General features: G+C 28.6%; 1 protein-coding gene across 1 annotated transcript; it reads left to right on the top strand.

The window, feature by feature from the left end:
• The first annotated feature begins 3683 nt into the window (after positions 1–3683).
• On the top strand, positions 3684–18329 carry LOC113559419 (fez family zinc finger protein 1-like). Its single transcript, XM_026965230.1, has 3 exons — positions 3684–4397; positions 15295–15570; positions 18006–18329. The coding sequence occupies exons 1-3, from the start codon at positions 3684–3686 to the stop codon at positions 18327–18329; spliced, it is 1314 nt and encodes a 437-aa protein (XP_026821031.1).
• The last annotated feature ends 3533 nt before the right edge of the window (positions 18330–21862 follow it).

Raw genomic sequence — 21862 nt, 5'->3', positions numbered from 1 at the left:
GTTTTCGGAGTTTTCCTTACAAGAATTTAAAAACAAAAATTTTAAATAAAGTTATACTAAATCTTTATGAGTGTTAGAGAGTCAAATTTTGATTTAGGTAATTGGATATTTCTTATAGTAAAATAACAGCTTTAGTTATTTCGTTGTTATTTAAAAAATTGTATCTGGGAAAACATAACATATTTTACTGTTAATTAAATTATTCTTTCCTATACTCAATTATTATATTTTAAATACATTTTAGATTAATTTTAAGCTTTTTATATGAACTTTAAAATCATTATTATATAAATATTGGAACAACAGTCTATACTTTTGATAAACAAAATAAATAATGCTAAAAAAAAATTAATAAATATATTATTTTTAAAGTGTTTAAGTGTTCATAAAAAGTTTTTTGCTCGGTGAAAGTTGTATATTAAGTTCTTCTTAAGTCATTATTATAGTTATTTATAAATAATGCATAAGCACGATCTCTTATATATGAATTTAAAGTTCAAATTTTGATGAAATTGTATGACTATTTAAAATAAAATTGACATAGAAATAAATAAATAATTTTGTCGTACTTAAAATAAATTTTGTACACACTTTTATTTATATACATCACCAGTTACAGTGATCTATTCGATGATGAGATACACTCGACAACTAACTATAAATAATTGTCGCATCTCTGATTTTTCTGCATGTACTCGACGAGGATGATGCTGGTATATTCTTAACAACATAAAATTGAATTTGTTTTTCAAGAGGGATTATATAAATATAAATATCTAAATATTCTAAAAGTAACAATGATACACTTTAATTTAATTTTAATTTTTTTTCGTGATCACAGTACATCACAGTTTTTTAACCACTGGTTTAATATACGCGATAAACCTATACATTCGCGCGCGCGCACACACACGCACACATATATTATATTATACTCCGTTTGAATTAATTAGTTTATTGTTGTAGGTATATTTATATTGTTATTATATACGTGCGGCGTGGAACGTTATCGTCCGATCCTAATCCGCGCGCACCACTGTTTCGATGAAATATACGACAATGTATAATATACCGTCGGTGAACTACAATATACGTGTATACCGTAATAGCAATAATAGCACGCCGTATACGTGTTAAACAGAGGGTGGTCGGGAGACAAAAACTTCGGCGAGGGGCGGATGGCGAATAAAAAACAAATATCCATTACCCACACCCCGGTTACGCGACTAATTGTGCGGTATAAGAAGGGACTTGAATAGGCTTTGCTTATTCCGGACTGTACCTATATCGGGCTATGTACGTACACAATAATAACGTGTGCTATTGTATTATAGACCTAGTATATACTTATAGATAGTACGTGTTATTGCGGTGGTGGCTTGAATTATTATTAGAAAATTGCGACGTGCAAAAGTAGCTTACACTCAAAATTATTAAGTACGACGAGTGTTTGTTCATATAAGCCATTTAGTAAAATTGCCTTTTTGCGAAAAAAAAGTACTCACGATGTAGAGCCGACCGTCTGCCATCCGGTTAAATTTCAAAAATATGTGCATTGGACGTTATTGTATAAGCTACAAATAAAGTTATTTATTAGTTATATGTTTGCGTGATGTGCTGCCATAAAAAAATCGATCGAACGCCTTACCCGGGGCTGAAGCTATACCAAATATTACACTCCCAGCATATTACGTTCGAATTGTTCAATTTTATAGATTTAGCTATTGACTAGCACTGATTTTTTTTTTTTTTTGTAACTGAAAACGTGTACTCCATATTATGTCGATTACGTTCCTTCCAGTGCTGTAAGAATCATAGGTGCAGGCGGTGCATGGCACTGGGGCCCGCAGGGTCATACCAGATTGACGTCAATTTTTTTTTTTTTAATTAAATTAAATTTTATTCATAATTATTGTATTATTATTAGGGCTCGGGACTTCTAGGAGTCTGCATGTTTTAAATAATCATTAAAAATATAGAAATTTGTTACATCACAATACGAGTTTCGTATATTTAAAATTTATAGTTACATATTTTACATATTCGACCATTTTTCATTTAAAAGTGCACATTTGGCCATTTTTAATTTTATAACTGCATATTACACAGTTATTTATATAAACGAGTAAGTTTTTAATTCCCAACTTAAGAAAATATCTAATAGCTCAATTTTATTAATAATATACAAATGTATTATATTGTTTATATTATATGTTTTTTAATTTATACTAGAACTCGATGTAAAATGAAAATAAATCTGAAAAAGGAAAATAATTATCTCAGATAATTAATCAAATTTATCTATTTATGGATTATATCTACAATTATTATTATTATTTAATACAAAATATATACTTTTTTAAAATGCATATTTAGAGATTCATTAGAGCATAAATGCGTGCATATTTTAAGGATTTTTAGGGCATGAAATCCCCAGCCCTAATTGTTATCTTGTATTTAAGTTCATATAACAAAATGTAAAAGTCTGGTCCGTATTACTTGGAATTGTTTATCTAAATATTGGGAAAAATACTAAGTCTAGAGTGACGTAAATAGATTTGTTGATTATTATAAAAAATAGATTTCGCAGCGATTTCTTTACATCCACCAACTATCCAATCTAAAGAGTAAAAAATTCCCATAGTGTGAAGTCCGACTTTTTTATGTATCTCAAGAAAGAGGGGTCCATATACATTTGTTTGCACCTGGGTCTTTGACACTCTAGTTGCGGCGCTGGTTCCTTCCATATATTCTTATTAGATTCCTATCGGCAGAACGATGAATATAATACAGTGATTTACGTATTATAATATTGGCGGGATACATTTTTTCTATAATCTGTGGGATGTTATTTATTATAAATTAGAATAAATAATTAAAGACATTCCTGTTTTATGTCTGTGTGGAAAAATATATTTACATAAAAAATAAAAAAAAAAATAATAATAATAACAATATATTTTTAAGGTTGTTAAAAATTAACGTGATTTATAATATAAAAATAATGTACAATTTAAAAAAAATTAATATCATATACTCTATTTTTATTAAGTGCAAGATATAAGCTATTCATTTTTGGCGAGTAAGCCTTCAAATAAATTTAAATTAAAAAAAAATACCCTAAAACAAACCACCGAATGACCGAATATTCAATTATACTTTACTTTTATTATGAACGGTGGACTGTCGCTGGTGCAATAAATATGCTCGAATCCGTAATGTGCTATACACATATACCGGCTATAGGTACCATACACTCTACAATCTACATATTGGTAACAATTATGCATAATGAATTTGAAATCAAATCATTTCAATAGAAATTGTGTTTGAATGTAATCAATTCCTATGGAAGGTAAAATGTTTTAAAAAAATAACCCACAACAATATATAATCTCCAACTCTACAATTTCTCATACTTATTAGTGCCCTCTCAGGGTTGAGACCGGGCCATAAACACGGGCACACGGCTCACTAATACTCTTCTCCCAACAAAATTAACTAATAATTTAGATATTATTCTGTATATCTACTATATTATAAGTACATAAAATGACCAATATCCTTACCTATTCGCTTTTATTATTAATAAACAATTTGACTAATTAATAAATTCATTAATACTTTTCCCGACTGCATACATTACACTTAATCATACATAATGTGGCGTTTGTGTGTTATAGATGATTTTTTCACCGGCAAACGCCGCCATGGATTCGGTGACGTCGATCGGCAATAACCGGGACGGAGACGGTTTCCGGAAAAAGTACGGTCCCAAGTCGACCGACTCGTTGACCTTCTCTATTGCCCGCATCATGGAACCGGACGTCCGGAAACAGCCCAACGCACCAGCGGCCGACTACTTCCATGCACTTGAATCGGCGTTTAAAAAATACGTGCCGGCGTTCAGGTCCAATCCACTGCAATCCACGCACTGCGCTATCACCGCCAACGACGGACGGACACCGCTGACGGTCAACAATAACGACCGTTATCTGTCGACGACGATGACGACAACGACGACGGCCGTACAGCTGTTTCACTATCAACAACACCCCAAGGTGCCGTGCGCCGCGGTAGACAGACCAGCTCATTCCCGTTCACAACCGCCTCCGCCGTCATCCGAACTTCCGGCGCTCACTGCACTTCCGGTACTTCCTGTACTTCCGGTGCCCCCACCGCCGCCACCGCCATCACATCAGATGACGCTCGGGCGACTCGCCGCATCCAAGCCCGTTTTGCCACCGTCCAGCGCCAAGGAATTGTCGCAGGCTGTCACCTCTGTCACACCGGTTAAGACGTTTACATGTAATCATTGCGGAAAAGTGTTCTACGCTCATTACAACCTGACGAGACACATGCCTGTCCACACAGGCGCTCGGCCGTTTATTTGCAAGGTACACATAAATGTCATGAAAATATAAATTGTATATACATACGGTTATGTCCCATATGCAAGATTCCCGTGATTCAATATTTCAAAAGGGATTTGAAATAATTGTAACTTTCCACTATCGATCGCCGTACCTTGTCTCATAAATGCACCTGATTGCTGTTATTTTCTTTTCGATGTCTTAGACTAAACTTTTACAAACGCATAACTAGGATAGATCATATACGTAGGTATTCAAATACTTACATTAGTTGATCGACTTTGAACTACAACTATATAGTTATGTCTTCTCCCCGACAACAATAAACTTTTCAGTCTCAAAATTAAATTATTAATGCGTATTGTATACCAAAACCTCTTTTAAAATATATTTAGACGTACATTGACTTCAACAGCGATGAGGTGTACAAAAAAAAATTGATGTAATTAAAATGCCAACATTTGCAAATATTACTCTCTTAAAAATTATTCAAGTTCCACCCATATTATAAATCGTAATGAACTTTCACCAAAACAGTGCAACTCCAACACCTTTAACCCACTCATAAGTCTATTTCTATAACTTATATCCACTCAAACTAATAATAGGTAGACTACAGCACCTACTGAATTGTAAATAACAGCCAACTCATGTACGATAATTTGGCGTAGGTTAACAGACGATACGCAAACGATAACCGGCAGTTTATTTAACTTTTGCAAAGTACAAATATACCCATGTCTGGTATTAGATTCTAATCGCCTCAAGTGTAGCTTAAACTTAATTTGCGCCAATGACTACGTAGTAAATAAATAGATTAATAATAATGTTGTGATATGAAATAAATAGAACAAATTATGATTGAAAACAAAGTTACTTATTTACTCTAGTATATTATAGTTGCGTGTTTATTAATACATCAATTATAATATTCAAAAATATTAAATGTAATAATACAACTGTTTATTTGTGACAAAAATGATGAATTCTATGTTGAAAATAATAGAAAACATCATGTTAAAAATTATCAATTGATTTAAAATTTTCAAAAGTTGCAATAATAGAATCGTATTAACAAGATTATTTTCAATCTAACATGGGTTTTTAATAGTATGATTGTGGTTTATGTTCAATGCTTTAAACGATAAAAAAAATCCAAACAATCATACAAGTTCTCACAAAATCATGATGGTTAACTAAAATTTGATCCGCAGAATAGTTTTTTGAACGCAATGATTTGTTGACCAAAGATATTATTCATCCGATTTACTGCAGTAACTTACTGAATTCCTGTTAAGCTAATTCATCTGTTATAATATATGGTTTTATTTGCGTTCGACTTATTATGACTCGTCCTCATATTGTACTTAAAATAATAATAATAATAATAATGCTGTTTAGTTTAATCATCTTGAACAAAGAATAGTTGAATAAAACAAGCTCTCTAGAGCGATAAATTTAGTACTCTTGTAAAAACCCCTAGGGCGGACCGGCTAATAGTTTAGGAGACCTACCTATGAAAAAAAAAAAACAATTATCTCTGACATACGAAAACACTGAGAAATGTGTAATGATTTTCAAAATGACGAACGCATATTTTACGTGTTTGGTATGGGCATCGTGTGTAACCATCGTCCTTCGTATATTAATAATATGAAGATTGATGACTACAACGGTGTGAGTATAGCCCCCACATGTTGTATTAAAAAATACAATTAAAATACCTCTAAAAAAAAATTCTGGATTACGCTGCTGCATTTACTATAAGTTGAACTGATAAACATATCGACTAAAAAAATGTAATATCAAAAGACTCATTTTAGGGCCCTAATACACGAGTAGTTGATTAACCTTCCTCACCCCTTGACACCCACTCAGCCATCACAGTTGAGTCTGAGACAACAGACAGCAGAACGTGGACGGATGTTCCACTTTTTGCCAAAATCGGATCATTTTGTTATTGCTAATTTCGTTTACCATCAGCATAGCAATAATATTATATATTCTCATTTCCCACCATTACAAGTTTCATTTTTTAGATTTTGATAAAAAATGTGTGGGTGGATTGATAATTGGCAATGATTTTAATAATAACTTTAAATCTAACTAAAATAATTAAAGGTAATCGATTATTGATTAAAATAAAAAAATAAAAAGAATACATTGAAGAAAGGAACACTTAGAAATTAAATAAACATCATAGAGTATTTTATAATAATAATATTTCTTATTACCCTGTTAGTTATTAGTGTTATTACATAAAAATAAATAATCTAGGTTAATTGTTTATTTTTGTCAATACTCTATTATAAAACTATTATTTTTAATATTGTCCTAATTCATAATATTTAGGTATATTGTTTTTACACTTATATTACCTATATGTGTATACTGTAATAGTAATAGGTTTATAACGAAAATCGGAATCGCTGTAATATCAGTCTTGCGACAAGTATTAAAACCAAAAATTCCGAATTCCGTGTAAGAGTTGTGTGTTTGTCCTAGTCATAGTATTTCTCAGTATACTAGTAAAATAAATTAATAACTATTTAAACCTTAAAATAATGTGATGGACATTTTTTTATACACGGGCTGTAACTATAATAAAAATGATAATCATTATATGTTTGAATGTCGAAAGCTAATAATAATTAGATAATATAATAACTAATAAGTATGCGAGTTGAAAACTTGGCCTTTCATTTTAAACATATTCAACAACACTTTTCACTTTTCAGAATTTCATTGCGCCTAAATCAATTCATAACCATCACCCACTGTAGTAAAAGCGTTTGCGTTATATTTACAAAAGATTTTTCACTAATCATAGGCATTATTGTCTACCCACTTGCACGATCTGTTTGATCTCAACGACGTGCACCCTTACCACGTATTTGTACGCCATGCGAACGTATTAAAATATACACTAAACAACACACCACTCAAAATGATCAGCATAATGAGAACTACCAAGTACCAAACACCCCGCGAGTCTCTAACCTTTAACTTTATTAGTCAAATCAATAAACAAAAATAAAAATATAAATTAATCATGTTTCACGCTGTTATTAATAAAATGTTGAAGGGCTATAATATATACATTTATATTGAATATTAAAAATAATATAATAACCAGATACAAAATCTAAAAAAATTGATATTTCAAATTTAACTCCTCTAGCTGTCATAAAAATATGTTAACTTTGTTGTGGATTAATGTATAGTGTACCTACAAAATACAATATTAGTGGTAGTTAATTAATGTTGTTGTGAAAAAAATATTATAATATATTACCTATTACTGTACTATAATATGTATAAATGCATTAAGTCGAACTAATTTTTTTTTTATTATTATTAAAAATAAATACTTAGGTAATTCACCTATTAATAATGATAAATTTATGTTAGAATTAGCATAAAACTGAGATGTTTCATGAAATATCTAGGTTAGTACCTATCTACTTGTCCTACTTTATATACTAACCAAATTAAAAAGATAACCCATATAATTTAACTATAGATATTTAATAAATTCCCTGAGATTGGTCAGTTATATTGTGTACAATACTATTATGTTTTATTGTGATTACACTTTTACACGTATTATGTATTTAATAATAAATTAAATTAATTATTAAAATATTGCAACTAAGTTATAGTATAAAGAAATTGTTATAGGTATTTTTATATTTTCATGTAATATATTGAAATAAACATTTTTTTTCACTTTGTTCTTAAAGTAAAAACGTTAAAAATATTTAAAATTTCAATTATATTATTTTATCTTAAATTTAATCAATGGTTTTTAATGATATAATAATAGTTCTATATCTATATAGTTTTTATATAATATAATTTTTTATCTTCTGAAATATAGTTTTAATTTAATTTTAATGTAAATACTTTAACTAAAGCAGTACGTTAAAATATGAAATAACAAATTTCATACTATAACGTTACATACATTATGTATATAATTGTATAAATATTATGACTTCATATGTTGATAAATATTTCAAAAAAGATAAAATATTTTAAACATTTTACTATTTTACCCAGAAAATGGGAATATCAAAATTTGGTAAAAAATGTAATTATCTACGGTTATTTGTTTTTAAACTATAACCTATTTTTCCTAATAATTATATTAAAAAATAAAAGGAATTTTCAATTATGTCCTCCTATCAGTACCAATTAAATTCATCATCGTCCTACTAAAATAAGATATTAAAGCTCAATTTTTTTTTACTTTTATAAAACGTGTATGTGTACACACACAAAAAAAAAACACAATATCATAAATATTATAATCAGTATTATTAATCACACTGCTCAGAATTTAAAAAAAGCACAATTTCATGTACTTAACATAAGTAATTTTTATAAATTTTTTTGTTTTCCACGGAACAGCCAGTCATGGTAAGCCAATCATATTTAATCCAGGTACGCTGATACTAATACAACACTACTTAATACTTAAGTAAATTAAATTTTGTTTAAAATACTATAAATCTGTGATAATTATTAAAATAACAAGTAACAATTAAAATTAGCTTAAGAATTGGAAATTAAATAAATATAAAATTGCTTTTATTATCTATAGTCAAATTTTATTATTGATATTTGATAATAAATATTATTTTCTAATATTACATTATTACTAGAAAACAATTGATTGATTAACTAAAAATACACTTTGAAAAAAATTAACTTTTAAAATAAAGTTTAAGATCGTTAAAAATATGTACCAATTAAATTGCATTTTGTAATTAATGTTGCATTCAAATTTGTTTTATTTTGTTAGTTATTATTTTTCTAACTCAATTCACGAAGAACTGTCAATCGTTCTCTAAAGAAAATATAATAATAAATTAATAAAACATCTCATCACCACTTTTATTAGAACTGTGAAACAGTTTAGTTGTAGAGAATACATGATATGATATAATCAATTCAGTTTGAATACCATAAATTTCATAAAAATAAAAAAATTCTAAAAGAAACTTTTAATTTGACGAAGATGTATTATGTTTTTTTAAACTAATAAGTAATAACTTTAGTGACCTACCATATCATACGATTTTTTTTTCTTCATACTACGCAGTTTTTATTTTTATTTTTCCTCTTCGATTTATTGCAGGTAAACAAACACACATAATACCGTAAAAATTAATAAGTACCTACTTACTTACTGAAACCTAAGCAATATGAAATATTATTGTGTACACCCTAAATCGGTCACATATTTGAGAGGATTACCCGTCTAATATACCTTTACCTTCACGTACTAATGCACCACGAGGTCAGTCATGTAGAAATTCATTTGATTCCCTTTAAGTGTTTCTGGTTTCTTATTAAGTCTCTGGAAAATGTAACAATATAAAATCATTTTCAAACAATATATCGACTCAAAATAATCTACTTGAAATAATATCCACTACGATATTGTTTACATCAGCTACTTGTATCATTATATCAATATTCAATATATTGTTTTATAACTGTATTTTTTTAGTCGACAGTACCCTTTTTTCAGGGCATAATAAATATGTTAAAAAAGCCTTTATTACACAGGAAAATATTTTTTCCGCAGATCCTTACACACCATACTGCGGGATGGTCATAACCACACAATAGACAACAATGTCAATTACTATAAAATACACATTATTTTTCAATATAAATTATTTTTGTTATAATTTATAAATATATTGGCATATTGTGTTAATGTATATCTAATAAAACTTTTAAGCTCAATAATGTTAAAAATTCAGTAATATTGCTTTAATTATTATACACAAACAATATTAAAAGAAATAGAACTAGTAACTATACAATATTTCCCATGTATATACAAATACCCAATTTGAATTGACTTATTTTGTATATCTCGTATTTTTTTTTCACAAAATACTGGACTGTCTCGACTTAACCAATTAACTCATGACTGATGAACATTAATTCTCATTTTCACTTGTTCAGAATGATAATCTGGCATTAAAATTTTTGTGATACCTTAATAATTTTTCCATTTAGATAACGATATTCCTCAGAATAAAACAATTTTTTCTATGTTCAATAAATCAACTATTTACGATAAAAAAATCTGTCTAATCCAATATTATTTAAACCTTAAGGGTTAAAAAGTTTAAGTTCGGTTTTAATTAAGCTATTCAACATTTAACAGCTTAGGAAGTTGAAGTTTTACAATAGTGATTTATTATATAAATTAATTAAATTTATATTCGTATAACTGTAAAATTAAATTATATATTTTATTGCAAACATATTTTTTATTCGTTTTATTATTGTTTCTGAAAATAAAAGTAAATAGGTAGGTACTATTTAAAACATAAATATTAATTTATTGTCGTTCAATCAGATATTAAAAGCACTTGGCTATTTTTTTTTTTTTTTTTAAGGGAGTTTTCTTATACTTTCTATATTGAGTTAGTTTACTTATTTTTATGTTATAATTAAGCTGTATACTCGAATTCATTCAAGAAAAATTAACAAATATAAAATACAGCGCTATATAATAGCGTTCAGTTCATGGGCAATTGTCGCACAAATAGCTTTGTATAAACTAATTCAACCAATACGGACAATCCGCCTGCGTAGGATTTTATATAGTACTTGATATATTTTCAAACTACTCTTTAAACTTTTTTGATATATCTAAGCACAGTACAATCTTTCAAATATTCTTCAAAATCGGTCTTCAGTTGATTAGTTTTTAAATATATAAGATACAAACATATATTTATTTTTATACAGATATAAAGTTAGATTATAAGTATTTTCTATTTCTATAGACCAGTGTTTCTCAACTTCTTTTACTCATGAAACCTTTGCAGAAGCTTGAACGTTTTGTGGAACCCCATATAATTTTTGTAGTTTTTCTATGTTTAAATCATAATTTAAATCGAAAATATTATTAATTAATATATATTTTCCCAAATTTCTTACAGAACTCTTAGGTTCCGCGGAACACCAATTGGGAAACACTGTTATAGACTAAACCAGTGCCAAACCTATATATAAACAAAAAAAATAGTCTATTTTCATGAGCCGAAATGAAATTTCTGTGTGAAAGTCACCCTAAAGCTATATAAATAGTTTGAAAAACGAAGCTAAAAACACTCCCCGAGTATCAAAGAATATATCTGAGTAAAATTTAATTACAATTGGTTTAGTAGTTACCTATCTACTAGATAAGTGCCTTTTTTGAAATTTTGTTCAGCTATTATTAAAATGTCATATATTTTTAATAGTATACTGTCGTCTGTCTTTATTATTGTATTTTATAATGCACAACGTGGTGCAACTTAAACACTCACTGAGACTGTAATAGTTAATTTCTGAATATCTGACGATCAGTTCAATCTTTGTGTCATTTTATGATTAAGGGTTCGCTCAACCAAATATACTGGTGTTTTCAATAAAAATGTAGATTGGTTTAACAATTTGTTTGTTAATATAGCGTTAATAAAATCTTTATTGATTTTGAAGTACAATATTTGTTAATTTAAATAATAAATCAATAATATGTATCATTGATTCTACAATATGTTTATCAATGCTTCGGATAAGATTATGATTTAATTGATCGAGGATTTATTTGAATCAACCACCATTTTATTAATTTAAACAAACTCATTTGTTTAAAAAACAAAATATTTTATTAAAACTACAAATTACCTTTATTACTTATATTATTGGCATATACTTATATTTGTTAACTTAACCAATGAATTAATAAGATGTTTAATAAAATTAATTAATTAATAAAATTATTAATAACAAAAGTTAAAATGACGGATAATAATTTTTTTTTCTTATTATTAATAAATCATTCATATATCATATAAATATCGTTTTGGTAAATCTAAAAAATATTTATATTATTTATAAGTAAAGTGAAACCTCCCCCAACGGACACCTCCAAATAGCGGACTTTTTTGGGAATAAACTACAAACATCTACAACCTAAACCTTTTGAATAGCGGACACAATTTCAGTGACACTTCAGATATACTCAGTGTCTGCTTAATAGAGATTTCAGAGGGTATATGTAAAATAGTAGATTAGTGTCATAATTTATTTGTTTGAAAGATATAAAAACAGAATAAATTTTAAAATATTTTATTAAATGTATTATCTAATCATTAAACATATAATATTAGTATATAATAGTCCTAACACATGATATACGAATAAATATATTAACATTAAAAATAGTGTATAATATTATAATTATTATTAAACAATACACATATTTAGTATTATGGGTGATTTATAAAAGATTAAATCTGTAGGTACCTATAGAAGTATAGATGTACATGCAATTAGTTAAGTATATATAATATTGTAGTTTGGCGATCTAACTATATACATAATTATTATTTATAGTCACTAGTCTAGTAGGTATATACAAGTGCACAACTAACAATAACAATATTATGTGCCTATATGTGACTATACATAGATTATAGATACAAAATAGTTACACAATAAGCAAATTAATTTAAAATAACATAATATAAGTAACAGGTTATTAGATAATATTATAATAACAAAAACAAAAAAACTAATATTATATATGAAAACGAGCAGGTATTAACTATTATTGTGTATATTATTTATTATTATAATTTATTTATTTTTTGATAATTTAATAAACTGTATTGGTGGGTATATAATATTTAATAAAATGTATAATAGGTATTCATAGCACGATTACAAAGAAATAATAATAAAATTATTTATAATCATGATCAAAAACAGAAAGTATATACCACGTGTATACCTCATATTATATTCTACGCATTTTATCATATTCATTTTGATTTTAATTCATTTGAAATTTGTTTTGATAATACGTTTGATTTATCATACTTAGCTTGTATGTTGTAAAAAAAGTTTGTATAAACAGCCATACGTCACCCGATTCTAGAGGATATTCCATGTCTTCAACATGGAATATCTTGAAGCATATATCAAACGCCTTATAAGCAGAAAATATTTTGTACTTAATGTTATCGAAGTATACTAGAATTTGTTTAGGATCAAATAATGATCCTACAACTAACAAGCATGGCCGTGTTGGACCATTTTCAGCCATCTTTTTCAACGTTAACTCCATCTCCGCCGCTGTTGGAGTTACAACCAGGAATGAATTCTGTGAGTCCCTTATACTAAATTTTATGAATCCTCTTATGCCATTACTATCTTTAGTTGATTTTTTTGAGGTGAGAATGAAAATACAATGTAATAAATACATTATTATCAACATTTTTGAATCTGGAAACAAAATTAATTTTATTTTTATTATTCTACAAAGTATAAGCTTTAAATATAATATATTTAAAATATACAACATAAATCTACCTAAGATTTATATTGTCTCTCTCTTTCAAAATGTTGATTAAATTATCCATATTCTTTTCAAAAACAGTTTTGAAATTTAAGTAATCGCTAAACAAATTTTGAAAATCTATATCAACCTAGAATGAAATAGACAGTAATTTTTATTTCTTTTTTAACTAGAACAGACAATAATACTAATCATGTGTTTTATTAAACCATAAAAATAATAATATTATTGACATACAAGAATTTGTACAATTAAACCAGACAATTTTTAATTTTTTTTGTAATTTTCAGTATTTTTAATTATAAGAGTTTTACATTAAGTACAACTGAAAATATATTTAGTACCTAAATTATAAATGTAATAATTGTTGCTTAAATGCCTATAGTAATGTATACATAATTACCAACCTATATTGTATACAATCCATTAATTATTATTTTCAATATTTCAATAAATGTCATTACAAATTAAAAATAATAAAAACATTTGAACAAAAAAATTAATTAAAATTGAATGATTAAATTAATTAATTTAAAATCATATCACATGTATAATTTAAAATTAAATTTAACATTATTTTATTTTATGGGTATAAATTGCGATCAATGTGTAAATATGATCAACGTGTAGATAATATATCTATTATAATATTATGCATCCAATTTGACATACGGCCAAATTGTTGTGACCACTTAAATATTAAATAATTATATAAAATAATAAATATTTAATAATTAAAAATTATACATCAACACTATTAACATATAACATTACAAAAAATATAAAATCAAATAACAGCTATATTTGATTTTAATATTCAGATTCCGAATGATGAAAAAAAAATTCAAATGTATATTTCGGTAGTCTTCATTGCATAATTAATATTTAAACATATGTTAGCGATAAAAATAGATAATGGTTGGTATATCCATGTACATATGTATAATATTTTCATGTATGTAACATTTGTCGAACGAGGAGACATTGAATTAATATGCGCTTTTTTTTACAACGATCGAAAAAAATTAATATAGCTGGTCAAAAGTAATAAAAGCAAATTAGTGGTTGATATATTTAAATGAAATACACGCGTTATGTACATGTTGTTATGTTAGTACTTAATTAACCATAAAATGTCGATATATTATATTTATATTATGATATGTGTATATAGTTTTACTTTAAGAATCTATTGAATGCAACCGTATTTTGAAAACCTATTTACCTACTGCAGTGGTATACGTTTTATGTAGGACTATGCATTTCCCTCGGTCCACGGCAAATGGTTTCGGTATCGCTGTGATCGCATGATATATGTATAATATATGTAGGGTGATTTTATATTACATTAAACCAGGAATTATTATTATTTTTATAAACATTTAAGGACGTACCTACTATTTTTACATGTTTCTACGATGGTCAATTTGATCGGTAGAGTTATGAATTCCATATATCTATTGCCTGATTTACGTTAAAAGAATCGCCCTGTACCATACATTTAATATAGTTTACTGTATATTGTATTCGTGGGATGTATAGGTGTGCGGCAAAGGTTTCCGGCAAGCGTCCACGCTGTGCCGCCACAAGATCATACACACTGAAGAAAAGCCGCACACGTGCGCTATTTGCGGAAAGGCGTTCAACAGGAGCTCGACGTTGAATACGCATACGCGGATACACGCGGGATACAAGCCGTACACGTGCGAATACTGCGGCAAAGGATTTCACCAAAAGGGCAACTACAAGAATCACAAACTCACGCATAGTGTGGAAAAAGCGTACAAGTGTACCGTGTGCCACAAAGCTTTCCATCAGGTAAATAATGTCGAATGTCATCATAGATACGCCTGACCGGGACTAATTATCAAAGGAATGTATTATTATATTAAGCTCAACACGGTGAATTAGAAATACCGAGTTGGGTACCTACAATTTAATTTATCTTTATATTTTGCTAAGCATTTGCGTATTATTATGTTTATTTTTATGATTTTCAATCGTTAGGTTTTTTTATTTTATAGAGATTTGACCCATATCTTAGATTAGGTGAATTTTTTTGTGGAGGGGAGGCTGAGCCCTATAAAATACCAATATAATTTCCTTAAATATAAATGTCACAAAAAAAAATAAAATGTCAGTTTAAAAGAATTTATTAATAATATTGGCCATATAAATTTATTCTGACTAAATTTATAAAATGTAAATGTGATATATTTATATAATATACCTTAAGGCTAAAATCATTTTTTCGCAACATTTATTTATTAATATTTTCCAGAATACATTTTGGATAATTATTAAAAAAAAACTCTGAAGTAAATATTAAATATACGAATACGAAATAGGACCTTAAAATTTTTAAATTAAAAACATGCTTTAGAAGTTATAAATATAACTAGTTATATATAGTTATTATTTAAGTACTGTACAAGTATGAAAATGTATTTTATATTTACTTTTTTAGTTTAAAATATGAATAGATAATTACGATCAGACAGTAAAATTATCCAAATCGGTTCACTTAACAGAAAGCAGTCTATTTGACATTTATTTATTTTTTGGTTTGGGAAACAACGAAATTCTTCATTAGACTTTTAATTAGTAATTATATATCCAAGTATAGGAACAAGTGTTTGAGTGGTTTTAGCGCTTTGAACGAGATGAAATGAGTGTTTAAGATCAAGTGCACTTTATACGACCTTCAACAAGTTCAACATTACGACAGAAAAGTAGAAAGATTTCACAAAAAATCAACGAGAATAGTGTATGACAGTAGATTAATTACCTGAAACCACGAGAACGAGTTTGATTGTTTTTAGTTTGAGTGAGAGTGCTGAAAAAATGCCTAGATTTCACGTGATTTTGCAATGAGTAGCCTACTTGGGCGCATACTAGTTGTCTCCTAATTACAACTAATAAATGTATGTGGTTCCAAACATTTTCAAACATCATGTTAGTATTAACATAAGTTTGTAATTTCGAAGTCAGACTATATCATTTATATTCCTCATTTGTGGGCTGGAAAAAAAATTCAAGCATTTAGTATACAATCAATGCATGTGAATCTTTCCGCAACAAGTTTAATAACTATTTTGAGTCTCCACATCGTAATATAAATTAATTTATCAAAGTTTTAAAATGAATTTAAACCGAGACTGCGTAATTTTAACCCAAAGTTCTAATAAGCCTAAACCACATGTATGATTATAAATTAGAGACAAAATAATTTTCATTAATACTCAAATAAAAAAGCTAAATGAAAAAAAAATAAATTAAATTTTAAGTAGGTGCCTACCAATATTAACTAAAAATATAAACCTAAGCAATCTTTTAAATATTTTTTTACAATTAAATTACCATCATACATTTATTTTATTGACTGTAAGGTAATACCACCTGTTTGGTATTGACTTATGTATTATTATAAAACTTCCATTTTTTTTTTTTTTTTTTTAAATTTAATTTTATACCTATTACTGGTATAAATATATATAATATATTTACCTAAGACTGATATTTTTAATAATAGTAAGACATTAAATAATCAAAAAAAATAAAAACAAATAAATAATTCTAAATAACTATGATTTTACATGGATAATAGAATAATAAAAATAATCATGTTACCGTAAACTTAATTTATATAATAACACAAGTGTATAAACGTAGTAACTATAATATATCATAGTTACTACGTTTATGCGCAGCAGTTAATGCGCACTTAGTTAGTCCGAGAGTTAGGTGCATATAAACGCATTTATTATTGAATTCGATTTGACGAATCGAATTAACTCTTACTCCGGGATTAAGAAATGCATGTAAACGCTTTAATGCCAATTAATATTTTAGCGGGAATTTTAAAATGTCAAATTATAATTTATTATTTTGGTCATAATATCCAGAGTATAAAGCATTAACTTATAATTTTATTCAACATCTAATCTTGATATTTTAGGCGCATATAAACCCGTTCTCTAATGCGAATTAATTTAATGCGCATTGAGTTAATTCGCATTAACTGTTGCACATAAACGTAGTAAGTGAAGTTTATACACCACTACTTAATTGTAAGGGACCGTAACGTGTTCTCGTCATGATCTTTTTGAGTCGAGCTTCTTTCAAATCTGCCCCCCCCCCACAACGCACTCGCCAAAAGAGTCTCGGGACGGTGCGATTATCGTTACTTGTTTTCGTGATATGGTTTTAAAATGTTGTTTTGTCTTTTTCTCGTGCGCCGATTTACCGAATAGGTGTACAACCTAACGTTCCACATGCACACGCACAACGACAAGAAGCCATTCACATGTCACGTTTGCGGCAAAGGGTTTTGCCGGAACTTCGACCTTAAGAAACACTTGCGCAAACTCCACGACGCCCCTTATCCGCAGCACCAGCCGACAGCGGTCGCGCCGCAAGCCACTGCAGCCGCGCTGACGGCGCAACCGCCGCCGCCGCCGCCGCCGCCGCAGAACATCCGCCACGGCCTCGGCACGTGCGTGCCACCGTTCCAGCCGGTCCAGGCCGGATCCCACAGGAACGCGATCGTGTCACAGAACTCGCCACACCGTTACTGATTCCCGACGGAAGCTGGTTAGGTGAGGCTGTCGTCCGTCGAGCGAATTTTTACTTGTATAATAATGATACTATCGTGTACAATACTTGTATGTTTTAAGTGTAACACGCCCAAAGACCGTAATAATAGTATTATATGATAATGTATATTGTTATTATATTAAATATTATTATTATGGTTACCTCTATTGATAATATTATCTATTTTTCTTATTATAATATATCTATGTCGACGTTTTTGTCCTGAATTCGATACCTCGTGTTTTCTGAACGAATAATATGATGTTTGGTCTAGTCCCGTTTTTTAACGTATAGGTTAGGTTAGGTAGTCTCTTTATCCGGTACTCGTAACCGCGGTTATTATACTTTTAGTTATAACTTATACTTAGGGGGTGGTTCGGAGCTTGTGGCGCCGAATATGGTAAAAACGTGCAAGCGAGCATACAGTTAAAACGTTTAAATATGCTTAAAAAAATGCAGTTAAAAGATGTAAGATTTGTATGAGTATTTTTTGTTTTTCTTAACTGCATAGATGATGTAAATACTAATCGTTGTGTAATTTTAATCTGATCTTGTTGACGCTGTCCCGCTGTTTTAGGTTTTTCTGTTTTTAAATATTGTGTGACAATAAATCACCTAATCAACACCTGTTCAAGATATTATATTATTATTTTATTGCGCTACGATATTTCGCGATCACGACTCGGTGACCTTTGCCCGCGATAAGCTCGTACAGCTCCAACGCAAAAAATAAAAAATGAGTTTTTGTGTCGCGATCGACGTGTGAAACGTCACCGCCGTCGTGAGCAGTTTGTGTCTGTAAGCACCAGGGGCGTATCCAGGAATTTTTCAAAGGGAGGTTGCAAATTTTGTTTAACTCATAAAAACTATTACACAATCAGTGGTTTGTACCTTAACGATTTTAAATTCTGTCAATCAACGGCAGGAGTTCAGACCCACACGCCCTTGGTAAGCACGTTCTTTGTCTTTTTTCGTGCAACCGTCGTTGTTGACGCGCGGCAACTGCAATTGTTATAGAGGTACCTAAGTACTTATCCGGCGGCAACCGCGGAACAGTGGCGAGCTGAAGCCATTGAATTCTATATAATAACTGGAATGCTTGCCAAGCAGTGTCGCCCGAAAGGGATTGCGCACACAAAAGGCGTTGCTATATTTGTCTTACTCATAACTCTAATATCTTAAATTCATTTACCACGATATTGTTTTAATTTGATTCTTAAAATTAAAAGCTCAATTAAATATAAAAAGTATTGGACACGTACAATTTATATTTGATTATATAATATTATAACACACAAAATAACTTTGTAAACATATCAATATATATGTTACCAATTTTATACGTATAACTCAGATTACGCATGTGGTTAAGTAAAATAAGTTTGTTTAATTTATGCTTAAGGGATGACTTTTAAACTTGTTTATATTGTGTCAGTTGTTGACACTGTGTATCGTGTATGCACTTTTAAAGTACAATAACAAAAAAATAAACATTTTATAATTGTCATTTTTTTGTAATTCTAAAGTGCATAGCGGGGTGTATTGCGTATAGGATTTATATTTTTTACTCGATCAAAAAATTGTCTTTGAAATTTTAATATAATATATATTTTTAAACTAACAAAATATAAAACGTTAAACGAACAACATTTTATTGATAAGTAATATCATTGATTATAAATACTGGTAAAAAACGTTTGCCAAGTCAGAGATTGGCATGTAAACTTTCTTGATTTTTAATTTTTAAAAATGTATTAATTGTATGCAGTATGTATGTATAATGTATTTTATTTTCATTTTCATTTTCATTTAGTGAAATAGATCTCTGAAACCGGAGAGCGGATTTTGTTGTTTGGGATCTTGTTAGATTTACATTGGCTAGGAGAAGTGCAGTGAAGATTTTCAGAACTTTATCTCTTATAGTTAATTCACTACAGAGCTTCAAAAAAAAATTAAAACACATTTTATTGGGCGCTTTTTATATTGTCCAGCTTTATAGCTTTGTAGTGAGTTAACGATTGAAGATAAAGTTCTGAAAATCTTCACAGCACTTCTCCTAGCCAATGTGAATCTAACAAGATCCCAAATAACAATATCCGTTCTCCAGTTTTGGTAATCTACCGCGCTAAATGAAAATCTAGCAAAAAATAACTATTTTTTTTAATTGTGAAAAATTGAATAATTTTTTTTGAAAATTTTTAATCTTACATTTTGTATCTACTCGATAATCCCTTTTTAATAAGCTATCAATCAACTTTTTAGCTATAAAAGTTTTGGAGAAAAGTTAAAAAATATAAATTTTGGGACTGTTCACGCCGACGTTTTTGTGGATTCAAATCGTTATGCCGTTTGGGGGTGATATCGGATCTCTCATTAATATTTTCTGTTAAAGTTAGCCTAATTATCCACCTACTCATTATACCTGAGTTACATATTTATCATTTTCCTATTTAACAAAAATTCTGGAAGTTTTAAAAATTCAGACTTTTTTAATTTCAATTACCATGCTTACTTGATTAAAAATCAAGAAAGTAAAAATAAATATAAATAAATACTAGTATTTATAATAATCAATGGTAATATTTTGTATTATTATATGTGATAAAAAAAGATAGCGCTGCCGTTCTTATCTGCTGTCTTTTTCTTACACACTCTTTTAGTTATATTTACATTAGTCTTATGGCGGGAGAGCATTCCAGTTATCATATGAAATTTAATGGCTTAAGTACCCATAGACCTTATACTAAGTATACCAGTATAAGGTCTATTGAAGCACCGTAATATTAGCATTGTTTATTTTTATTTTTTATATGTTTGATAATCATGATGTCACGTAGAAATTATTATTATTCATTATTCATCTGGACGCCCGTCTTTATCATTTTAAATTTCTACAGTTGTGTGATATTCATTTATTTTTATTATTTATTGTTGCACGAAAGTGCGTACAATTATCAGATTATATTATTTATTCGGTCACTCGCTCCCTGTACAAAATAATAAAAACTTTTGGGTTGTTTAATTTTCCATGCTAGGCCGCCGCCTACGTAGGAACTTGGTGAAAAAATACCTACTCTTGTTTCGCACAGATTACAGAATAAAATAACTCCATCGGTATAACACAAATTTTCTCCGAACTCGGTTAACAACTTATGTCTCATGCGATTATTATTTGGTATTCTAGGCATTTTTAAACTCACAAAATAAAATAACAGTAGGTAAGTATACAATACTGCTTTATCCTCATGATTGATGTTATAAAAGGTTCTGGTAAATAGAACATATTGATTTCACAAAATCACAACAATTAATAAATTATACATACATATAGGGACATACCTACTGACAAATAACAATCCTACTTTCAAATATGTGTATCCAATAAGTAACTGAAATCTGGAATTGGGATTGAACAATTTGTTCCTGTCACGAATTAAACGCTAGAAAATATAAGTTTATGGCAAGGGAACAAATTCATACTTATATAAATGTAATATAATAGTATTTTCGTAAC

The sequence above is a fragment of the Rhopalosiphum maidis genome, chromosome 3 (assembly GCF_003676215.2).
Source record: "Rhopalosiphum maidis isolate BTI-1 chromosome 3, ASM367621v3, whole genome shotgun sequence".
Classification (NCBI taxonomy): Eukaryota; Metazoa; Arthropoda; class Insecta; order Hemiptera; family Aphididae; genus Rhopalosiphum; species Rhopalosiphum maidis.
Note: the sequence above shows the minus strand (reverse complement) of the source record. Positions and strands in the feature narration are given on the sequence as shown.